Source organism: Eucyclogobius newberryi, unplaced genomic scaffold, assembly GCF_026437365.1.
Source record: "Eucyclogobius newberryi isolate DKJ021-1_F unplaced genomic scaffold, fEucNew1.0.hap1 SCAF_5, whole genome shotgun sequence".
NCBI lineage: Eukaryota > Metazoa > Chordata > Actinopteri > Gobiiformes > Gobiidae > Eucyclogobius > Eucyclogobius newberryi.
Window position 1 is genome coordinate 14932751 of NW_027316167.1, and position 24841 is coordinate 14957591.

The window sequence follows — 24841 nt, forward strand, 5'->3', positions numbered from 1 at the left end:
TCTTTTAAAAGGCTATGGACGTGGATTTACATGGCGCTGCATGGGGATTAATACGAGAGCAGTGTGTGTCAAGCTGATCCAGCCAAAATATATCACATGATCAATGATTTACCTGCAGAACGCGCATGCGTCTGACAGTACATTTTTCATTCATTCATTCTTGTACTTCAAGACAAAGAAAGATCATAAAACAAGGTTTGGGCTGTGTGTCTTTCACATGGGTGTAAGACATGGCTTTGGCAAGAATGTTTACGTGCCGGTTAAAGTTAACTTGGTACAAGTGGACTGAATGTCACCTTTTTGTGAGCAAAGAGCTCAGAAGAACAAACATTTAGTGTGTGGGTGAATCAATAGGCATTTGACACAGGATTTAAATGCAACAAGTGACTTTAAGTTTGTGTCACAAAGAAATATCCCATTCTAGCTTTATCACAAAGACACAGTCAATGTAACAGGAAACATTAAGCACCTTCTGATTTCCCATATGTGACTGAAATGTACATGACTGTACATTCCTGTGAACTACAAATACTTTTTAGTTTGTTGTTGAGGGGGATGTACTATTTTCTTTTGGTTCAGTTAATTTTTCTGGTGACAAAGTGAACCACATGAAATGGAACAGAAACAATGAGTAGAGTAGAGCCGAGTGGGTACTGATGGAGGAACAGTATTTATTTACCCTTATTGAACTACTGAAGTGGATTAACACCATTATAAACTTTAAATGATTCTGCAGTATGGCCCTACATGTTTCTACAGTGAAAATCTGACAACTCTTCAGCTGGTAAAGAGTCTTCTATCCGTTATTACAGTTCTTATCAAATGTGAAAATACCATCAAATATTTAAATAATCTCACTGTACTTTAGATGGTGTAACTGCAGCTGCTGGTAATTCACCGTGCATTCGACAGATTTTTTTAAACCAAACAATAGGCAACAGGCAACAAAATAATGTCCTCCTGTGTGCAAGGTTTCACATCTGTTTGCATTCAACAGATGATACAAACACATGCATATAATTCACGAGTATAAACACACACCTGTGAATGGGACTGGTCAGTGCCAGAGCTCTGCATTCACAGCACACACAGAGACAAGATAAAGCTGTTCTATCTCCAGCCTCATTCACACATTTACACCAGTCAACACCTCTCCAGCAGCACCAGCCATTTGCACCATTTTACCCAAGAAGATGGATTTTGCTACTTTCAACTGTCACCTCTGCCACGTGCACCACGAGGCCCATATGGCTGATTAGATTGTTATTAGTCTTGTGTGAAGAAGCATCACCGTTTTATGATCGTTCCCTACAAAACAACAGTAAAATGCCTTTTTCATCCAACCTTCTGAAAGAAAAAATAGTGTGTCATAAAGAGCCAGATATACCAAACACCACATTTAGATTTTACTTTTGCTGCTTTTTTGTTTTTGTTTTTAATCAATTAACTGACTTCCTTTCATTTGACCTTGACATCTCTTACAATAGTGTTATCAGGATGGAAAGGAAATGTGTTGACGGTTGTGTTATTCCGACTTTCTGTCACAACAAGACATTCACAACAATTTCTTGGAATATTTCTCATTGTGGACTGTTGATTTAGCTGGAAATTGGTTTTCCTTCACACCTGAGCCCATGCGAGTAAGGCGACAAGTCTCTTATTATTAGTTGTTTGCTGTTGGTTTGTGGATGTTTCCTGATTGTGTTCATGCATTATCCAGTGGAAATGACAAACCAACATCTGATCTCGAGATAAATCAACTCTATGGTTCTCTATGGTCATCTGTGTGTAAGGTGTGAACTCTGGCTAAGATAGTTCTCATTGACTAAACTTCGACAAAGGCTGATTGAAATGTACAGATACTTGACTCATTTTTCAATATATGACAAACTGGTCATTTATTTTATTTTGTAGTTTAAGTTTAACATTAAATCTGCATCATAAACCATACATGGAATAGTTTTTTGTTTCACCCACACATGTTCGAGCTGAGACCTTCTTATTCTGCTTGAATAATGCAGCACATTCAACACAATAAATCAAAATAAGTTACACTTTATTAACGTTTGAGAGGGAAATTCATTCTCTACAGATATTGAGCTGGTCTTGGTCAGGACTACCTTCGTTGGGAGGATTTTACCAATTGTTTGTGTTTTGGGTTGTAGGGGGAAAGGAGAGAACAAAGAAACGCCTCCCAAACAAGGGTAGAAACATGCAAACTCCATACAGAGAGCCCCGGGCCCTGGAGTTGAACCCGTGACCTTTTTGCTGTGAGACATTGAGTGCTAGCCACAGCCACCAGTCCGTGTATGGGCCGAGGCGTTTATAGGTTTACCAACTAATGCTGTCACAAGATGAAACGGACTATTCTCTGGAGAGGAAAACAGACCATATGTTCAAGATTAAGTTTTGTGTAAAAAAAAGAAAGAACATACTAAAAGAAAATCTACATAATCTACAGCCAATAAGCGTCACAAAAAAGAATGTTTCTCAAACTTGGGGGCATGTTTGCTATTTTAGACCTGACCTTGTCTATTGGCATACATCATAGTATAATTCAATATACTGACGCATCACACATTACTCCTGGGTTCCTCATGTCAATTTCAATCAGATTTATAAAGCGGGGCAGACTTCATCAAATATACATTTTGCAACCTTACCGTGAGTCTGTGGTTACGCAATGCAAAGTAAAGAGGACTTACAATACGTCCTCTTCCTTTATCATTAAAGTCATTCAGAGAAAAGTGCAGTCCTGTGGTTGACAAATAATGAGCCATTATTTCTGCGGTCCACTATTCAAACAGATGAAATGTAAACTCAGCAAATCAGATCCACAGAACCGTGAGAGTGCAGTGTATAGCCACAATGCTAAGCTCGGTGTTATTACCATATTCAAAGTATTTCTCCAAAGAGCACATGACCTTTAAAACTATTCTCCTGAAATTACAGCATTACTCATAATTCAAGTGCATATACTGTAAACATTTTAGTGAAGTGTGTTGGACTTGTACAACTCATTCAATTTACATGTTATGTCAATGGACGAAAAGCATTCTAACCTGAGGGTCAAATTCTCTCAGAGATTCTTATAAAAGAAGTCCAGAATACTGTGTATTTTGCATGAGTAAGTATAAGTATTACTCATTGTTGTTCTAGAAGAGCATATTTATCCATCTATCCATCCATTTTCTACCGCTTGTTCCCTTTCGGGGTCGGGGGTGACTGGAGCCTATTCCAGTGACTTCGGGCCTTAGGCGGGGTACACCCTGGACAGTGGCCAACTCGTCGCAGGGCATATTTAACCAAAAAATAATTAACAGTTAGTTTATAAAACAGTAGCCTTATTATTTGTTATAAGTTGTAATTGAAAAAAAAATGTGTGACATTTTTACACTAATGTCTATACCAGGGGTGTCCAAACTTTTTTCACCAAGGGCCGCATTTTGAAACTTAAACGGGGCAGAGGGCCACACACAACTTGACAATGTTGAATTTGTTGAATGACAAAGTGAATCATTCCAAATGTTGCATTTGACGTTATTGCGATGGGCCTCCACACCTTTAATAAGACCTAGAACATTAATATTAGGTTGGTATAACATCAATATGCCTGAATTTTCCTAATTTCACAGTAAAAACTACTTTTTGTTGTTTGGCCCCCGGGCCCTAGTTTGGATATGCCTGGTCTATACCATGTTTTCTGTCTGTTTCATGTGTTTTTTTTTTCAGACACAATTCTTTCAGGACAAATAAACTATCTTGAATCTTGATTTTTCTTCTTACGCTCTGAGGCAGCCACACTGTAATTCTGCTTGTCTCCATGGAGATATTTGCAAAGTATGGCATTAACTTCATAGAGCCAAGCAGCAGATCGCATGGTACATATTTAAATATAATTGCTCAACAAAAGCAAACAATTTGAATAGATCTCACTTGCACTTATTACCTAATCACTTTCATTTCTGTCAGTACTTTTTGCAGTTTTACATTTCGCCTGTAACGAACATTCCTCGCTCGGCGCTGCAGGTCAAACTTCAGCCTCCTCTCCTTCTGGACGGACTCCAACTCATCTGATGGCATGTGAGGATGTAGTACATATCAAAAAATTTTGTAAGCACCCGGGCTTCGACGGCTCGACTCCTAAGAAGTGGGCAGCACATCAAAAGCAGCCGCAGCATCTGTTACCGCGGAAACTTGGATTCTGTCACTGAAACTCGGCCACACATAATAAATAGACTCCAAATGTGACACAGAAATGTTTGCATGAATTTGTAATGAGTGCACAATTGACCAAGATCATATAGTATTATGTTTTTTGAGATGATTATTATTGTGATCAGGTAAAAATACAAACACAAATACACGGCTCAAACATGATATAGTTGTTGTCTTCTTTCAGTCATTTGCAACATGTAATTTTATTGCCCAAGATTTGTACATAAAAGAGCGTCTGGAGGCTGAACCTGCCAAACATGCAGCACTATTCCCTGTTTTCACACTATTAAAACCTTTCTCTTGGGGGTCCGCCAACTGTCAGGAATTGTATGTGCCCCTTTCACTCAGTTCATTTAAAAAGCTGAAAACATTTTAGTTTAGCACGTTGTAAACATAATGTGCTCAGTGTTGCTCGTAATGTTTTACTCTGCCTCACTATGTGTCTGAATGTTTTACCTTTTGTATAGTTGTTTTAAAGGGGGAGGTCAAATATTTGTATCTGATTGTTATATATTATAATTTGTAATGCAATTGCATGAAATGTGCTCCATGAATAAATCTCTTCTTCTCATCTCCATAGACAGGATATTACTTTATCTCAAATGTTCAACAGTGTGTCATTAAACTCATGTATCTTTGATTTATGTGTTTATTTAAGTGTTTTTACAGCTCAATAATATCTTACTGTGAGCAAGGTTTAATGAAGTTTAATGCCATACTTTGGAACATGTAACCAAACCGATAGCATATCCATGGAGACGAGAAGGTGGCAGACCATTCACCAGAAAAGTGATGAGTTTGTTTGTCTTTTATAGTCAGTTATGTCTATTATTTGAATAGATCTCTTTACATACAGTAGATCTGTGCTAACTTGTCATGAATAAAGTCATCTGCCAGCACAATGATCTGATTGATCCGTTGTTTAAAAGCTAAAATAAAATGTCTCTGTTTTACTTTTTGATTTACTTTAGCGACGACATGTGCTCCTGCTGTTCAAACTGCTTCGAGTTACAGGTATGAGGATTTTAAGAGATTGTCGTTGTTGCTTTTCCCCCCTCAACTTGACAACTGACAACATACAGTATCACGAATGACAGGGAAAATTGCTCCTGTTTTTTTTTTTTTTTTTTAAACTCACTACATGTTTTGTGTTGCTTTTGATGATGATCTCATGTTACGCGGCGCTCTGTGTATTTGCCACGTGCACAGCAGGAGCAGGGATCAGACAGGCACGGTTCAAAGATGCTCTTACTGCATTTGGAGACGACTACTGTAGCATTAGAGGTGACACGGCAGAGGCTGGGTAGAACGAGTAGCTTATTAACTAGAAGCTTGGTGGTTTTATTCCCACTCACTTCCTGCTGTTCAACCAACTCTGACTAAAGCCTTATTTGGAGGCTTTAGATCAGCTCTACCTAGGGACCTTGGGTAAAGTGTAATAACATCGTTCATGTTTCAAGTCCTGTGCGATTCGTCCACATTTCTGTCTGTAAATATTTCCCTGACTTTTGTATTACAGCAAACTCAGAGACCCACAGGTAATTCTAGCCCTGTGCATAATATGTTCATGTCTGTGATTTGAAGCTTACATTATTTCAAAATGTCTCTGAGTACATCTTACCTCCAAATCTAAACTAGATGAATATTATTAATTTGCAGCGGAAACCTGTGCCAATCCAATAAAGTTTGTATCTGCAGTTAAAAAGTTAAAAAGACACAAAACAAACTGTATTAAATACTTGACACGTAACAACATTGTGAAAAGAAAAATGTCTCACACACACAGCACAAGAAACACTGCCAATATGGATAATTTTAAAAGTCTAAACCGGTTCTAACTATAAAAAAAGTATATTTTGTAGATGTGTGCAATAAAATTCAACTTGTCTGCCTATGTTAAAATGTTAATTCCAAACCAAAAATATGTATTACATTACTTATGGCACCTCTGACTTTTATTCATATTTACTTCAATTATTTCAATTGATTAGTTGTTTGGGAAAAATATCCCCATTGCTTTAGTTGCTTGAACATGCATTCGTTTTACTGCACTGGTTATTAATTGCTGCAAAGTGCATTTAAATACAACATGCCACCATGGCTTTAACAAATAAAATGCGGCGCTATTTATTTTGCATATTATAAATTCTCTGTTGGTTGTTCATGTTGTTACAACAAACAGTTAGCCGCATTTAGAGAGTTAAGGTGGAAAATAAGATTCAACACATATTTCCCTGGAGACACTGATTCTCTATATTCTTGTTTGCACAATTCCAATTAACAGCTTTGGTCCCAATTAGTAAAATCAAACCTTCCTTGACAAAGACCCAAGAGGTTATAGTATATGTGTCAGGCTAGCACGCACAAGCAGAAAAATAAGCACTGGGAATAGTGGTTTGGGTTAAATTACTTTGTTTATAGTCAATGCAATTCCTAGAAGCCAGTTGGATTTACGATGTGTTTTACAAGCAAACTTCTAAAAGTGCTACGGCCATTTTCAATTCACTTTCCACACTTTTAAAACGGCTAAAAAAACCAGCAAAAAATGCATAATAGAGAAAAAAACATATATAAGTCGCACTGGAGTGTAAAATGCGGTTGCAAGTGTGAAAATGACAAATAATATCACATATAAGTCGCACCGGGGTATAAGTATATAAGTATAAATATAAGCATAAGTGGCAACCCGGCCAAGACTATGAAAAAAGTCTTATAGTCCGGAAAATGCGGTAATTTATTTGTATTTATTTGTCCATTCCACGGTATAATTTACATGTTTTTAAAATCATCATGCCATTTTTAAACAAATGCTTTAATCCAGATTTCTATGTTAAAAGAATATGTATTTACTCATTTTTTAATGGTCATATTTAACAAGATTGTTTGTTTTCACCGCTCTTTTATTTCTCTATTGTTATGAAAGAATTACATTACCGTTTAAACCTGTACAAATGAATGGAAATGTAAATGATCACGGCTTTTCCTGAGAGATAGACTACTGTATATCCCAGTAGGTCTCGGGGCTTGGCTTGTTTGGTCTCCTCCTTAGCATCCTCTTACTATAATGAGGAGGATAGTTGTAGATATGGCAGCAGTATCAATCTGAGCTGCACAGACAAGCTGCCGGCCTGGCCCTAAGCTAACATGTTTATTAGAGTGCCAGGGATAACAAATGACTTAACATGCATCCCTCTTCAATAACCTCTGTACACCTCTGAGATAACAATAAGAGCGACGCCACACTCGCTGCTCCTTAATTCAATTAAAAAGCATGGCCGATGAGCGTGGCATGTGCAGACTGAGCCCACAGGCGGCGATAAACTTCATGGCTTAACACTTCTCCTGACGAAAGACACCAGATGGAGATTTTATGGGATTTCTTTCCCTTAAAAGAGGATCGTTAGAAAATTTAAACAGAATTGCACTTGTGTGAAGGTACTCTTAAATGAATCTCTACACTCAAATGTGTTAATCACCCTTTGGATAGGATTGAAATGTTGGTGCATCTGCATGAATTGAGCAACATTGGGGAATGGCCTCTCATTCATATAAAAATAAATTGTTTTGTATAATGTAAATAGGAAGTCATTAAAATCCACTTTAGTAGCAAAGTAGAATGTCATTATGACAACCCCAATGCAACCTAAGTAGCTGGAATTAGACCATCAACATCCAGGTTATAGTGGACAAGAATCTCAAACAAGCAAGCCACTGTTTCTTAAAAATGTATATTTAATAAACATTACTTATCTGACCTATACATGTGTTCAAATATTCTCTGTATATTGACCAAAAGTATGTTTGTATAGACCCTTTATAATGCTGATGTCAACGGAATGTTCAATATTCAGGAATGAAAACAAAATGTAGTAAACTCTAATGCATTTTCAAAGATTAACTGACATCAGATCTAAATGCTAGCGATTTTAAATCTTTCTTACACAAACTAAGTAACAATTTAGATTTTCATTTTGTTTGCTTTGTATTACAAAATATTGGCAAAATGCAGTTTTCTACGCTTAGAATTGTATTTGAGCTTCACAAAAAGTATAATTTGAGGTAAAGTATGTTTTAAATCGATAGATACGATGAAAAACGATTGTGGGCTCAACATTTCTGGAAGAATTTGTTCAGCAAAACCTATTATTGATTCTCACACCGATCATCCAATCAGACAGCTGAATGAGCTCTTTTAGGTTGCCATAATCTAAAGTCCTGTTCTTTGTATATGATGGCTTATCACACCATAGTTTATATTGTATGCACTGCTGCGGGTAGCGGAGGGTCATTTTGCCCTGCGCTCACGTGATATGATTGGCTTCCACACACACAATCACAGAAGTAGTGCTTTTTCCTAAGCGCTGGCCTTCATATTAACAGCAGCAAAGATAGCGCTGCCCCTCTCTGTTCTACTGTGTACTGACATACTGCACTGATGTTCCTGAATACTCAGCCTTGAACAGAGGCTTGGACATTTCTGGAGCTGCCATGCACCAAAGGTCACAAATAATTAGGACAGTAATTATGTTACCTGCTGTCTGCCCACCAGCTGTCCACTGGCATCATGTTAGTCATGTGACGTATACTCGGGATGCAAGGACACTTACACAACACAAGTAAGTAAGTCCTTCATAAATGTTTGCTTGTATAGAGAACTAACATGATTTCCTGGTTTTCTCAGCTATACACTGCACTGTCCGTCAACGGGAACATGTTGTATTCTCAGAGGGGTATTCCTGCCCGAGAAGCAGGCCCTCACACACTAATGTTCCTACGTGTCACAGACAAAGGGGCTTTGAGATTGGAGGATTTGGCAGGCGCTACCACTTGCAGGCAATATTTCAAGCCATCCATCTTGCTAGGATAATAGAGTGTCCTTGCCTTTCAGAGCCTGGAGGAGTGACCAGTTATCACAAGCCACCAGCTCCATTGTTAATAAAACAGGGGCCAAAGGAAGAGGATAAAGACGAGGCGCTGAAATGTACAGAGGGTCCAGGAGAGCGGGGCAGAGGTAGCCAAAAATTGGAATTGTCCTTCAAAATAATGTAGCTTCCAAGTACAAACAACAGCCAGGTAAATAAAACAACGTAAACCCTACATTATGATAAATACATAAATAAAATATAAAATAAATTAAGGTGCAATATATATTTTTAATTTTTGTTTATTGGTCTGAAAACCCTAGAAAAACATGCATTCTAACAATGAGCAGGCTTGCATACTGACAAAGTTCCCTCATATATGGCCTGCTTGTTTCCATGTACATAAATGTTGTTTCTTTGACTATGATATTACACAGTATGTCATAAAACATGTCCATGAAGAGTGTTACAAAGTTCCCATAGAATCATGCAGGGGACATACCACCTTCAGTGGAAGATTTACTGTTATTAATATTAAATATACAATTCGGACCTCTCTCCAGCCCAGAACACACAACCTATTGAAATACTTCTAGCCATTCCTGGAAAATGACATCCAAAATTGAAGCTAATCCTGATAAAACTCACACTTATCAACTCTAAAGCCATCTCAGATTTCGCTTTTGCTTGCAGATACATTTAGCCGTGCCACATCCATCCGGAGAGCAAGGGGCAAGGAGAGGAGAAAAGAGGGGAGATGAGTGGAGTGGAGTAAGAGGTGGAGCGTGGTGTTAGCCTGATCGAGCTAATGGCCATAGTGACCTTCAGAGAAAGTCAAACAGGAGAAGAGTAAGTAGTGTGCCGTACAGAGACAGTGCAGCCTAATCCAGGGCGCTGCCATTACTCCTCACTCCACTAATGCCCCCTGCTCTCAGCCTGTGGCTAACTTTGCACTTTCACAAACTACTTCAGTTGTCTTTAAAAGTGGTGTCCTTTTTAAATCACTTTAGCAACAGATTTGGTGCTAATCTAAGCTTTCAAATAAATTAACAATGGGTCTTTAGTTCCTCCTCCTCCCCTCAAACTAATGTCAGTGACTATTATCCAACTGATTTTGCCAAATGACACTGAATCCACAATCAAACACACACATTGTCGTCAGTAACAACAACGATACATAAATCCATCACAACCCAGCGTGTGTATGAAAGATTTATGGCATTTATTGATTTGTCTGTAAGCGCTGGACATCTACGATCCTCAATGAAATACAAGAAGCAATGTTTATAATGAGAGCTGACATAGGGCGAGAGTCTTTGAAGAAAAGGGCAGATAATATTACTTTGTGGGTGTGTAATATAAACAAATGTACTTTTCCCAAGGCTAAACTTTAATGGTATGCCTATTATGTCAGTTTAAGCTGCTAAAGAAGGAGTTTGTGCTGTAAATCTGTGTACAAAGTACATTACTATTTCTGGTAATACTGCTACTAAATACTAATTCTATAATTACCATTTATATTATTTGAATTACTCATTCAATAGTAATAACACATCTACTACTAATGTCACAAATGTTAGATCATTTTATGAGATTTGAGACAAGGCAATATTGACAAAGACAAATACCTTATTAATAATATGCTGAAATGCACCTTTTTAGTTTTAGTTAAGGTTCAAGTATCGCACAAAACAGAAAACATAACCACAAAAAGGCAGAAATATCACTTTATACACTTGTTTGGCAGATTACACTAGATGTTTCTGTTTATTTTAGAATTATTTTTTACTTATACTGTTTTTACTTAATACTCGAGTACATGTATTCTGTTACCTTCCATTCACAGCGTTGCGACATGGGGAGGGGATGTCATTTACAAGTCAGGCATAAGTGTGTTTCCATAGCGCCCCATAGCCCAGGGCCTCTCCTCTCTGCTCTCTGCTTTATCACATTTCCACACTCCACAGTCGGCGAGGCTTCACACCGCACCTGATTTAGACGTGGACTGAGCTAACACAATGACAACTGCAGCTCCCACAGTATCACAGTTGGATCTCACCTGCTCCTGCGACGACACATCTACAGAAACATGGCCGCACTCGCCAAATTTCACCCAAACGCTTTGTTGCAGAAAATAACATTTACGCAACAAAGGATTCAGTCTGGTTTATTTATTTTAGCTGTTTCGCACAGGGCCATTCAGAGCGTTGACAATGGCCTTGTTGCATATGCCGGAATACAAACTTTAACAGAAGGCCCAGTGGGAGGACGGTGAGATTATTCATTTGAGTGATGTAGTGGAACATTTCACTCAACCCCAAACACGCACGCTTGGCTGATGATGACTGGATGATGGGTCAACTGCAGAAGACAAGGTTTGGTAGAATTAGGACGACGGCGCCATCTGCAGTCTGACCTCTTTAGGACAGTTTCCCTGGTGCGTGACAATGAAAAGGCCCCCTTCTCCCGTGGGCACGTTTGTGGATTTCAATTGTCTCCTTAATCTAGAATATGTTAGAAAAAAATTATATACGGATACAAATAGTGCACGGTGGCAAAGGCGGTTAGCGCTCTTGCCTCCCAAGAAGGAGATCATGGGTTCGATTCCCGGACCAGACCAACATCACATGATCTCTCTGGGTGGAGTTTGCATGTTCTCCCCGTGTTACCGTGGGTTCTCTCCGGGTTCTCCGGCTTCCTCCCACCGTCCAAAGACATGCATGTGTTAGGTGAAATTGGCGACTCTAAAAATTGGCCCTAGTGAATGAATGTGAGCGTAAACTGTCTGTAATGTCTATGTCTCTGTGTTGGCCCTGCGACAAGTTGGCCACTGTCCAGGGTGTACCCCGCCTAAGGCCCGAAGTCACTGGGATAGGCGCCAGTCACCCGCGACCCCGAAAGGGAACAAGCGGTAGAAAATGGATGGATGGACGGATACAAATCAACAATGTTTGAATTCAAATATTCCGAAAAGTTGAAGAGCACACTGTCAAGCTCATTAAAACGTGTCACACAGATATTGCATTGGCCCTTAAAAACACCATCGCTAACTATTTGTTCATTGGTTGTTGTAAAGGTCCATTTTATAGAAACCGTTAATTTTCAAAACAGCATTGGGGAGATCAATAGCGTGACCTTCCTAATGGAAAACAACCTGGCTTTACCTCTGGTGCTCAGAGTTGCACAACGTGACCACACTTAGCAGCAGCAAAGATTTGCATCTGACTGATGATCTGCATTTGAGTGAAGTCATGTGAGACCTATGACTAACACACAAACAGCATGGGCTAATAAATAGCTTCCTTCATCATCCCAGCCGCTGCCAAACCTGAACAAGTCATAGAGAGATGGAAGTACTTCAAGAGACACAACTCAATTAGCACAACATATTTGATAAACTGCTACTAAAATATCAAGTTTCTCTGCAATAACATCTCCATGGAGACAAACACAGCCTATATAGACGGCTTGTAAGACGCAATTTACCGTAATGACTGTTAAAACTGTATTTTTATGTAACTATTTATTGACAAACATATTTCAAACAGTAGATGAGGGTGAACAATTTAGAAAAACACTAGTGATGCTGTATTCGTTAGTGTGATGAGAATATAGCACCGTTACCATGGCAATTAACCACATATTGACTATATTTTGATTGTACAGTCCTCCTGATTGTGTAGTTCTCACCACAAATATTACCAATTAACAAGAAGCTGAATCCATTAATATCCTCTATGCTCTTCACAGCAGTCATGACGTCACATGTGCTGTCGAAAAAAAGGCTCATATGAACTTTGTAAAATGATCACAGACCATATGCATACATGATGACAACCAAACAGATTGCAACAATTCAATGCTGTTTAATCGAATGAGAAAATACTGTATGAACATTCCTTAAAAAACAAAAATACCAGCAAATGCCTACGTTATTTAATGTGTGCCTTTCCATTTTCAAGTTTTTATTTAACTTTATTGAGAGTTTTGTGTTTGTTTCGTTTGTTAGAGAACAAAATTCACAATGGAAATAAACCTGTTTTATGTATGTCTTACGCTCGTGTATTTTTAAATTCTTTGCTTATCTGTACCTGACTAGGGACGGGCCGATATGGATTTTTGAGCCAATACTGAATTGATATTTGCCTTGCTGCTGTGGCAGATAATCCATACTTGCCGATACCAATATTTCAAAATCCCTAAAGTCTTTTTACCCTAGTTACTCTTCTCTTTCTGTTTTTATTGATTAGTGTATTTTCAACTGGGAATGACACATGAAGTCTCACAGACTCCCCCAAAATATCAGCAACTAATATCAGTTGATTTTTTGATACTGGTTTCAGTAAAGATTGGTCAATATCGGCCAATACCAATACTGGAATCGATATATCGGCCATCCCTGTAGATACATTGAAATAAGTCTACTCTGTCTGCTTATTTGTAATTTAAATTTGACCTATTCACTTTATTTTTAGTAGTTTTAGGTTAGGCTACCCCAAATAAATTGTCTGTTTGCTGTAACCCGAGTCAACATTTTTCAAGTGGGTCGGACGGTAGGCAAATTCTTATTTTTTTTACCTTGAAGGCATCAACAGTCAATGACGGAAAACGTCTCTATCAACCCGATCGGGAGACTAAATCTCACAATTTTAAGATATTTCAATCAACCTTTTGTCCGCCGCTATCCTTTATTTTGGTAGTGAAGGCGAGCGGGGGAACATGCGGGGGACACGTGCGCCGCCATCTTTGTTGTGATGACGCTGCTGGGCGTGTTTCAATCCCAGAATGCATTACGTAGGTCAAATTTCACACCGTGAAAGAGAAACACATGTCCTATGGACACGTCAGACACGAATGAGACAAATTAACTTGTAAAAAGCAATATAAAGACACTTGCACGCGTTCTATTCTGTTACAGACGCATGTGGAGGACTGAATAATGAAGACGCACATATGTTGCGTAATGCTTTATCAGTTCTTTGGGGTGAAAGACAGGTTCACCAACGTGATAAAAATATTCGACACGGCGGTTTAGGAAAGACCGGTCTGTGAGTCAGCGAAATAATTGAAAAATAAAAGATTTTGACGTTTTTTCAACAAAATGCCGATATTTTTTTTTCAGTTGGCTAGTTTCGTACCGGGTCGGTCGGGTTACGGCAAATAGACATATTATTTTGCTCAGCCTTAGCATCTTTAAATTACATGTTTTTATTTGTTCATTTATTTGTTCATTACATTAAAAAATGTATCCAGGCTTGGGGTGTAACACTGAGTACACTAGGATCTGACCTTCAACAGCTGCAATATATGGTCAATAAAACCCATGATGTAATTAATAGGATTAGAATAATAGGGTAGAAACATGCCAAAAATCAATAGGATGTTGTCTGTGTACAAGGTGACCTCCATCTAGTATATTTCTCCATCAAAATCTGCCATACTTAATTACGTCCTTGCCGTGACATGATTGGATTATTCTCCAGGCAATTCCAGTGATTAGTGACATCACACTTCTTTCACCAAAACATAAGAAGCAATCAATTCGGCCACCTGTGCCTTTTCAAGTCAAATCTTGCAACTTTTCGTCCACGCCCTGAACCATACAACAACTCCCCAATGCAGCTGCAATGACAGGAGAGGAAATTATCGAACACTAATACAATAAAACTGTCTGGAAACTTAATAGGGCTGCTGAGTGGGGACGCTGCGGCCATCTTGCTTTGAGGCGATAATAAGAGTTATCGTTCCCTCTTGGGTTTAGAGAAAGCAAGTTTGGCAGTGGAAACACAGTGTATTTGTGTCTTTGAGTCGTTTTAGTCCAGTGAGAGCCAATAAGCAAACAACCAGAGCCTTAACGAAGCCAGAGAGATCCAGCATTGAATACAGCTTAGCGGAGATCTCAGAGAAATTCTGTTCATTAAATCAGGCTAAAGTCCAAATATTGACTGCAGTGTAACCTTTAGGGGACACAAAACACAGACTGTTCCACATATCATCGAACAGGTCCATAACGCTCTGGGAGAAATGTCAAATCACTAGATTAAAAGTTTACTTATGAACAGATTCAAAAGGCCACTCTGCTCACAGGTTTGATCGAGCAGTGACACGTTTCCAGAAATATTAAAACTGTTGTGTGGCAAAGAGTAGAGAAAGACAACGTTTCTCTCTAGTCAGCCCAGTTTTGTATTTTAGTTTTTGTTATATTCTAAAAAATGAAGTTGATGATTCCTGCTTTAGATTCAAGACATTTCGATTACGCGTTAATGTTTTCTAATGAGGCTTTGATGTTATTTCTGTGCAATCATTTTCAGCCAATCAAAACTTGCCATGTTTTTTGTGATGTTTTGTGGCTCTCCCAATGAAAATGCGTACGGAAGGATACCAGCCTTTAGATCACATTAAAGGTTTGCATGTTCACGTTCTGCCATCGCATAATTACCATCTATAGAGGGAAAATGTTTCTATAAACGTTGGGAAACTAAAGTGTTAACTAATTAAACGACATCCCTGGTATCCACATAAATTTTACATGCTGCAGCGGCTTTAATAAGTACATTCAAATCAGTGTGCGGCGCTAAGCTGTACCTGGGAGCTTAATCTCCTAGCATCCCTGTGTTTACTGTACCTCCGTGTTGTTTTCCCTATTTGTTAATTGCAGACGCAGGGGAAAACAACAGGTGATGAATTTTTAATGCAAGGCACAGCAAGCTTATATGGGTTTATCTGCAAACTACAAACTGTTTAATAAGGCTCTTCCCAAAGTGTTCTCTGGTCCTTTTAATTGTGAGCTGTAATGCCACTGATCAACTAATTGCATATTATATTTTAAAAACCTCAGAATCACAGGTAGAACAAAGACAAAGCTCAAAATATTTTTAATCCAAGCAGTGAGACGTGCCCTTCAACTACACCCAACAAGTGTCTGCAATAACATAGCTCTGAATGAGAAAAGGGACACATGAAGGATGAAAATTACATAATATTATTCAAATTGACTCCCACCTACTTTCGGTAATGACTATGCAAAGACCTTGAACTCTGATGCAAATACTTACACAGCACTTAAGACTGAACTTAACTCATAGAAAAGATAAGAAAGAGTCCAAATAGTGAGTTCCTAAAGTACATATTTAGGTTTTGTGGGCCATGTTTCCTGACATTGTTGAAGAAACTAGTCCCAGTCTTTGTGGTAAATCGACTCTCAACAATAGACCAGGCTTAGTTTGGTGAATAGATGCAAAAAAAAAAGATCTACATCATAAAAAACATGCATAAAATAAATACAAATCTCTAGAAAAAAAAAGGCAGTTTTGTCAATAAGTCAAATAAAATACATCTTTCCTTATCCCATTTCAATATAGATATGGTATTTTTTCACAAATAGACCGGATTCAAATGGAAAAAGAAAATAAAGGAAAAAAAGCAGCTAATGCAAGTCAATAAGATAAGATGTTCTACAGAGTAACCATAAACAATTGTCTTTCCTGGCCCAGGAAGAGGCCTGATTGTCTTAAAGGATCTCCATCCGTAAAGACAGATAGGCGTAATAATATGTGTTTCTAGTTTAAAGCGCCCTGCCTCCCTCATGTTGATATAGTGGAGCTGATAACAGGGTAAGAAAAACTGACATCATTAAGATGCACCCGCGCACACAGCTCCAGCAGCCCCAGATGACTATCAGGCACTGTGTTTGAGAGCGCGAGGTAATGAGACAAATACTTATTACTCAAGTAAAAAAATTGCACAAATATTAGCATCACATTAAGCCGCTGAATTTAATGACGGTGTGAGCACAATATGTCACTGTAGCTAAAAGGCAAGATACTTAAACATTACATGGGGAATACGATGATAAAGAGCTTTTACAGGAACACAGAGGCAGAAGCTAAGCACGAAGATAGAGCCATGAGTGAGAAAACCAGAGGCTCCAGGCCAAATCATACCGGAGCTGAGACTGAGATGGAGCATGCATAAACAAAATGGGACACAACATGGTGTCGACTGCACACTACATTGAGAGAGCTGATGGTTACTGGGTGAGAGATGGGAGCAGGGTACTCACTAAAGGGGTGCAAGGGGTCCAGTATTCAGGGTTGAGCTCAGCGCGGGGGCGGAGGTCCAGATACTCAGGGTTCAGTTCAGTTCGGGCACGGGTTAATGTCCCCTTTGTGGAAGATCGAAAACAGGCGGTTAGATAAACTGCTTTGCTAACTCTTATTTAGTGTGTGCACATTTAGTTATAGGTCATTATTGGCACATATTAAGGGATCACACGTCCCCAGTTATTCACATTTGGGTGAAAAGTGATGCAATACCGTCTGGTTACAATCAAAATACATGACAAATGCACTTTGAGGAAAGGATTTAATACATCAAGTCTGTAGCCTATGCCTAAACTCAAGGAAAGAAAACATAATCTAATAATACGAGCATATTTTTAAACCCACAAATAAATCAAAGGTAAACCCGGGGAATTAACAAACTTAGGGTTGAACAACAGAAAAAATATTCTAATCTTACACTGTTAAGATACAATGGAAAAGGCACAGTACCATTTTTTATTTTGAATCCACAATTATATTAAACACACATTTTTAGACAATATAATTCAGCATTCAACACAAAAGATTACCATTCAGTCTTTATAGCTCTGATATAGATCCAGACCATTCTAAACCTATTCAGGAAAGGTCATAACTGTTTTTTTTTTTTGTATTGATACTTTTTCAAATGAGAATCCAGTTTTGATACTAGTATTAGCAGGTATCGATTCTTCTAGCAACCCTGCAATGATGAAAATAGTAAGTCAGACAGAGACACATTACATATTCCAAAAACCGGTACAGAAACATTCACACAGGGGTCGGTCGGCTCTTGTAATAACTGTTATTACAAAAGAAAAATATTAGTTTGCAGAGGCCAAATGTGCAATATGTTTTAAAGGTTGACACATTAATGGCACGAGATTTCTATTTATTGTTGTTTTGCGCATGTTGCACAGTGTTTTACTGCCCACACAAGAGCCATTTGGGATTTTGCTTTCGGTTAAGAAGACGACACACCTTGTGCAAAAATCCTAATGATTATTCACTGAAGCAGAGTTAAAAATGCCATTTCCTCATACCACCATGAGGCTGCAGCGGGAGTTCCCAAAAAAAAATGATATTGGGGTGTAATATATTACATAGTGTTTCTCATTCCCCAGGCTCTATGGCCCTAAATGACAGGCCGGTGGAATGGACTGAATCTGTGGAGCCCCATGAGGTCTATGATGTATACTGTAATTATCTGCTGATTCTCAAAATGGCGGTGTGTAATGAGGCTGTGCGGCACCCAGCCCCAGGCATAAATCACTGTCTTTAACTGACTTCGGATGACCAACAACAACACGGAGGAGCATGAGTAAAGAGAAAGGGAGTAGCCGGGTTATCGCACAACACCACTAAAACCCATCCAAGTCCTTATCAGCAGACACCATATTGTCCTGCCAACTTACGTACTTAAGACGCTCAGCTATAAATCCGCGACTCACTCGTTTTATTCTCTATCTGTTTACTTTTGGAGCCCATGCAATAACAAAAAAAACAAAAACTCTACTTTATTCAGCCACAGCATAAACATATGAGGTAGTTGTATGTTTGATAAGAAAATACTGGAGCAGTGCCAGTCTTTCTGGTGTGACCGGCATGAAGCAGTTCCCATAGTATGACTCACACCAAAACAGTCAATACAGCCCATGCCCCGCGGTGCAAGCACATGCAGACATTCAAAGTACACAGGCCTGGCTGGCTAATGGAACATCATTTACCATTTTTGATATAAAGTAAATCTTATAGATGTTTTTTTATTTTCTTATTTTTCCAATCCCAGTGTTATTTAGTAGTAGAAAAAAGCACTTCAAGCACAGGTGTCTTCTTGGGCAGCTAAAGTTTGAACTCATTTTGCAGTATTTTCATGCTGTGCGTAGAATAAGATGGGTTTAAAAAAGTAATTGTTGAGATTTGCACATGTGGCAATTTTAGCAGCATGTGAGCGTCTTTCTCTGTTCGCGCTATGTTAACATACAAGTATAACTTGATAAGAGGCACTATTTGCTAACACAAGCTGTATGTTAATTAAGACAGTGTTTTATGACAATATTTTGTTGTGTGCTGTCTATGCAAAGTCCCTGATTTACATTAGAATTAATTAAAAACAATCATGTTAACTTATGGATACACTTTCAACCTTCAGGATTTATGACAATCCTGCTTTGCCTATATTCACCTTGTATGACTCGACAGATTTAGCAAGCTACACAAACAAATTGTGCATGTGATATTGGAACATTATTTAGGCTGTTGATAATGTATTTTTAAAAAGTTAGCTAAAGCCAGTTTATGACCAATGGCCCTCTCTTTCTTATTAAAATAGGTTTTATATTTGCATGTATCTTGACTCGACTGAGTTGAACTAAGAACATTCACTGTGTACTCAAAGTATTTTTATCATGCACATAATTTTCAATATTTTGCACTTGTCTGACCTAATTAACACAAGTCCTATGGTGTGAAGTGCTCTGAATATGATATTATTTGTCAGTGACTGGCGATTCGTCACCTGAAAGATAAGTGATACAGAGGAGTTGGCCACTTTATAATTGAGCATTTTTCATTGCAGAACGTCTCAGAGATTGTGGTGAAAACCCTTGACATGAAGTGTGAGTTTGCGCCAATGTAGATATTGAGATTGATGTAGTGCACATGGCTTTGATCCACTCCCAAGACTCCGGAAATGCTAATGTTCAATGTTGTGGATTTGCATGGTGCTGTTTATATTATAATAACCTGAAAAATCCTGTTCTAGTGGGAAGATGTTTAACTCACAGACGCTGATCTACAGTATTATTGATTAGTGTTAATGATATAATATAAACTATATCCAATAATTTAGGAGTGTAGTAATTGTGCATTGTTGTTTTTTCCTACTAAATCACATTATGACCTTCTAAACTGCCTCGATTTAAACATAAACTGGAGGTTCCTGCTTAACTGACAGATTGCAGATTATTTTACCTTGGTTGGTATGGTTCATATCTCTATAATCAGTATTCAGCGTCTTCTCTGTTCGCCGTTATTCAACTCCAAAGACATGATTGTTGTCAGTTGAAAAGAGTTTAAAAGAGTAAATTGACAAGTTTGTGAAGCCAATACCAAATAATTGATAAGACGGAGAAACATTTGTGGATATCTATGTTTGTTAATAGAGTAGAGTTACAGTAGAACCCTTGCCCACCATGATTAGGTATTCATCAAACTCTAGAATGTGAACGCAATCTATAGACACTTATAAAAATTGTGTAAATGCTACGATACATACAATTGTTGCATTAGCACTGTTTATGCACTTATCTAACGGTTCACTTTGAGATAAAACAATGAATAAAAACATATTTTTGAGAAAACCTTTCTTATTGTGAGATCGAGATGTGTGTGATGTCTGATTAGTCTCACTGTGCTGAAATAAACTGGCTCACCAGGAGATTAAATATGCACAAAATCAGCACCATGGACAGCAACCACAGCTACCGCTTCTTTTATTGGATTACTACTCTAAATAATTGACCGTTAACTACAGTGTTACTGAAGGTGCGGTGAATGATAAGTAGTGTTTGATTTTCATTTCATTTGAATCATGTCAGAACTTCAATAATGCATAAAACTGTCATCCTGCCATATTATTAGATTTGTTGGTGGTATGCTAATTCTTGGTTGCAATCAAATTCTCTGTTTTCACACTCTTTCATAAGCAAATAAACAAACAAAATTAACCTTACACGCTAGTAATAAGTCTCTCAAGGTTTCTAGTTGGCTGTAATGCAATTGACAAGTCCAGGAATGTAAGCTTTAAATTGGCTCAATTTTAACATTGAAAGCACACAAATCTTGCCAATTTGATCTGCATAAATCACTGCTAATGTTGAGGGCCTTGTAACGGAATGAGTCTCAAACAAAAAAATGAAGAAAGGGATGTTTTTCAAATCAAACCTAATTGATTACTGCCAGCGACCTCCTTAAAAGACTTCATACGCATGGCTTTGTTCAAATGAATAGTTGCTACAAGCTCAAAAGGATATACTCTTCACCCATGCTTAAAGCAGGTTCCCCGTGAGCAACTTATTTATAAATCTCTACATGGCACAGGTCCTAAATATATGACGGATATGCTAGAGCGATATAACCCAGCAAACCTCTTAGATCGCAGGGGAGTGGACTGCGAGTAGCGCCCGCGGCAAAAGCTAAACAAGGAGAAGTGGCTTTTAGTCATTATGCTGCGCAGCACTCCAGCCAACTGCCCACGGTCGAAGAAGCGCTCACACCAGCAATCTGAATACTGAGTAACTGCTGAGACAAATATTAAAGTGTATCTCTCCTCCTGTGTGATTGCATGTTTTTTGTATTTTTAACTGTGCAGATGTTTGCTTTTCCATTTTTCAAAAGTTTGAACCTGCAACCTCCGTGATGTTCATTCAGAAAGGGTGTAGTGTATATTTTTGATACACTAAAGCCAGAACACTGAGACATTACAATAACTGACATATATTTTAAACTGTTGGTACAAATATATTCCCTACTTTCCTAACGCACTCACTACAATGAGCTTAGAAGTGCTTTTTGCAACTTTCAAGCAGAGTTTTGCAGTTACGGCAATGCTAGCAACAACTTGCATACTGACAGCACACTTCCTTATTTGAAGTGCACACAGCGGTCTCATTTTGATCCTCAGAGCTGCTTTGACAATATATGTACAGGGGCAAAACACATTTTACTTTAATACATGAAAAAAAAAGACTAAAGCCCTTTTAACTCTCCACAGACCAACAACAGTTACTCTTTCAAACCTGTGCTTGTTGCCAGTGCAGTGTGGGCAGAGGAGATGAGTTTCATTAGAGGAATAAAACACACTTTAATTAGCTTTACCATTAGTCTGGCAGTGCCAAGGCTTCTAGACACAAAGACCTTCAGTTTGCGTTTAATTACCTTAGAGATACCAGTGTATGTACTCCTCCTTGACATCACGAGACAATGCGCGTCTCTCAACAAGTGCTGTGTACAGCTAAGAAACGAGCAGCCTGTTTATCTTGTGACTTGTGGTGAAACTCATGAGGGAATTTAACATACACTCCATTTTAAGTGAGTCTGTCATCAGCGAGGTTTGTGCACAGACCCTGCTTCAAATGAATAGTTAATGAGGTTGTCTTAGTAACAAATAAAGCATATTGTATAAGGTACATTTTGATTTACAACACAAACTTTCTCTCGTCATTTCTGTTTTTGCCTCTGAACGTGAATAGAATCATTTGTTTTGAAACGTCCCCTAGATGTTCTTATCTGTAAATTATGTTAAATTATTTTCTTCCAAGTGCATGCTAGGCTACCTTTATATTGAAATGTATTGTGAGGATACAAGCATGTAGAGGAAAAGAAAGTATGACTCTTGTGTACATTTGAAATGGGAAGAAGTTGTATATTTCAGTTTATTGGTCTGATAAATGTAGGGGATGAGAAAGCCCTGAGAAATGAGGTCTTGTAATATATAACTGAACCTATTATAGTTGTGTTATTTGTCAACACTTACAACACTTAAAAATCAATCACGCCATCATCCCACTTGTCTGATGAAATAGCCCAGTATGGGTTAATATATTATGGCCGTAACCACACGGCGCTGGCCCGGCTGTCTCCTTCTTAGCAGCCTGCTGAATTACAGTGCTGTCTAATGCAAATGAGCTCATAAAGTGGCCCAGTGTGGAGAATCTCCCTCTGGACATGGATAAGATCAGCTGAGCAGGCCTGTTTATAACACTATCTAATCCCAAACAACTTGTTTTCGGCTGCGACCATGCATTTTGCGATTTGGCTAAATCTAATTCCTTCTGAATTAAAGGGAAATCTGAGATGTACCCTGCATGTACAAGACTTGGATGCCAAATACCCAATGCAAATGGAATATAGCGAGTGAAATCGTTCCTGATTAGAAAATGAAAGCACACATAAGAAAGTAACTAACTTATTCATATTAAGCTGATGTGACAGCCGGGCCGAGAAAATCTGTGATCATTATTGTATGATTTGCAAAGCCAGGCCATGACTGGCCCTTGCTTTGGTGGCGGCATTAAACTTGATGTTTACGGCCGCAACATTAAACCGATTTCCACACTCGCCCATTCCACACACACAGTATTGGCATTTCATTTAAGTAGATTACTCGGAGGAGGGCTTTTATGACAGAAATGTAATGGCAATGCAAGCAGCAACATTGTAGTAAAAATACCACCCAATTACACAAATATTGTTTGCATAGTTGCAGCATAAAGAGACTCTGCAAGATGCACCTTTTTCTTTGTAGTGTAGTACAAAGGCAGCGAGATCCATCTGAGCCCTCTGCACCTCCCCCTGTTCATTTAAATACATACAAAGACAATGCACTTTAATTGAACGCTTGTGTACTCAGTGAGCAGTGGACTATAGACCCGAAGATAGTTTTAGATGATAATAAATTAGGCAAGTTTAACAGTTACTCTACTTTATGCAAATGAATCAGACGTACAAATAAGCATTCTGAGAAAGAGCGTAAAAAGAGAACATACTTAAAGAGCTTACTCAATCAATGTTATTTGTGGGCAATGGGAAACAAATTAAGTGTAAGCCTTGTGACAGGACAAATAAAGCCTTGATCAATTAAGTGGTTGGAAAAGACAGAGGGGCAAAGCTGCTGTTCCAGTTCCATTGGTGAGCCACAGAGAGGCATTGATTCTCTCTAGTAGCTGGTCCCTGTCATTAAAGTCAATGCTGAGGCCAAGGCCCGAAACAGCCTGGACTGCTGCTAATGGATTCAAGGAATTCAAGCTTGATCAGTGGCAGAATCCTAATAAGCAAATTTTGTACATTTGGAGAGGAAGAAACGGCATGGGTTTGTCTGAGCGAACACAATGACAATTCGCTTCCATTACCGCGCACTTAGAATTACCTCCTTTCAAAAAGAGAGACGAGGGGAGCAGAAGGGTCAGCACTTCTGATGTAACAGGTTGTAACACCGCCGTCTGAACAAACATGGTGTGTCTGTGTGTGTTTCCGCCGCTGCTATGCTCCATTTAGCTTTTACCCACTACAGCTTCAGCGTGATTGCCCTTCCTTTTCTTGTCTTGTCACTCCTCCTAAACACTTCTTCTATTTTGCTGGAGAAGCTTTCATCTCTCCAGAGTGGGACATCGTTACTTTGGCCGTCTTTGCTCTGGCAAACCTGAATACCACCTCTCCAGCCCAGAGACGTCACCCAAAGGAATTGAACAGAAAGAAAAGGAAGTTGTAGCAGTCAAGCACTTTTTTGTAAGATCAGATTGTTTCTTTTGAGTCTGGCTGTTGTGCACTTTCTGACTTCCATGCATTCTACGTTTTTTCTCTTGAGGAAACAGTATCTCTTTGGAAGATGAAATGATGTTGTTTTAAAAGGTGCTTTGACCGTCCTGGCATTTGAGAGTGTGTCGTGCGCTTTCATCCAGAACAATAGATGCAAAACTCGAGCCAAAACTGCATGCTTGGCAAAACCACCTGACCAGACATTATGTCCGTCCTCACTTGTTAATCTGGACTTTGAGATAAATTAGAGACGCACACAGTTCTCCGTGAATGTACTCAGCAATCAGAAACATTTTGCATCCACAACTATGAGCACTTGCAAGATACAATCATGTCAACAATTTCTGGCTTTGTTTCTTGCAT

General features: G+C 38.6%; 1 protein-coding gene across 4 annotated transcripts in view; it reads right to left on the reverse strand.

Moving 5' to 3' along the window:
* The window catches only part of LOC140381693 (protocadherin-9), a 281734-nt gene that overhangs the window by 193807 nt on the left and 63086 nt on the right, over window positions 1–24841 (reverse strand). For 2 of the 4 annotated variants that reach the window (XM_072465804.1, XM_072465802.1), the window contains exon 2: window positions 17143–17244. The exons of the other annotated variants lie outside the window; for them this stretch is intronic. In XM_072465804.1, coding sequence (XP_072321905.1) covers window positions 17143–17244 — 102 coding nt within the window. The remainder of the gene's footprint in view (window positions 1–17142; window positions 17245–24841) is intronic. 4 annotated transcript variants of the gene reach the window in all.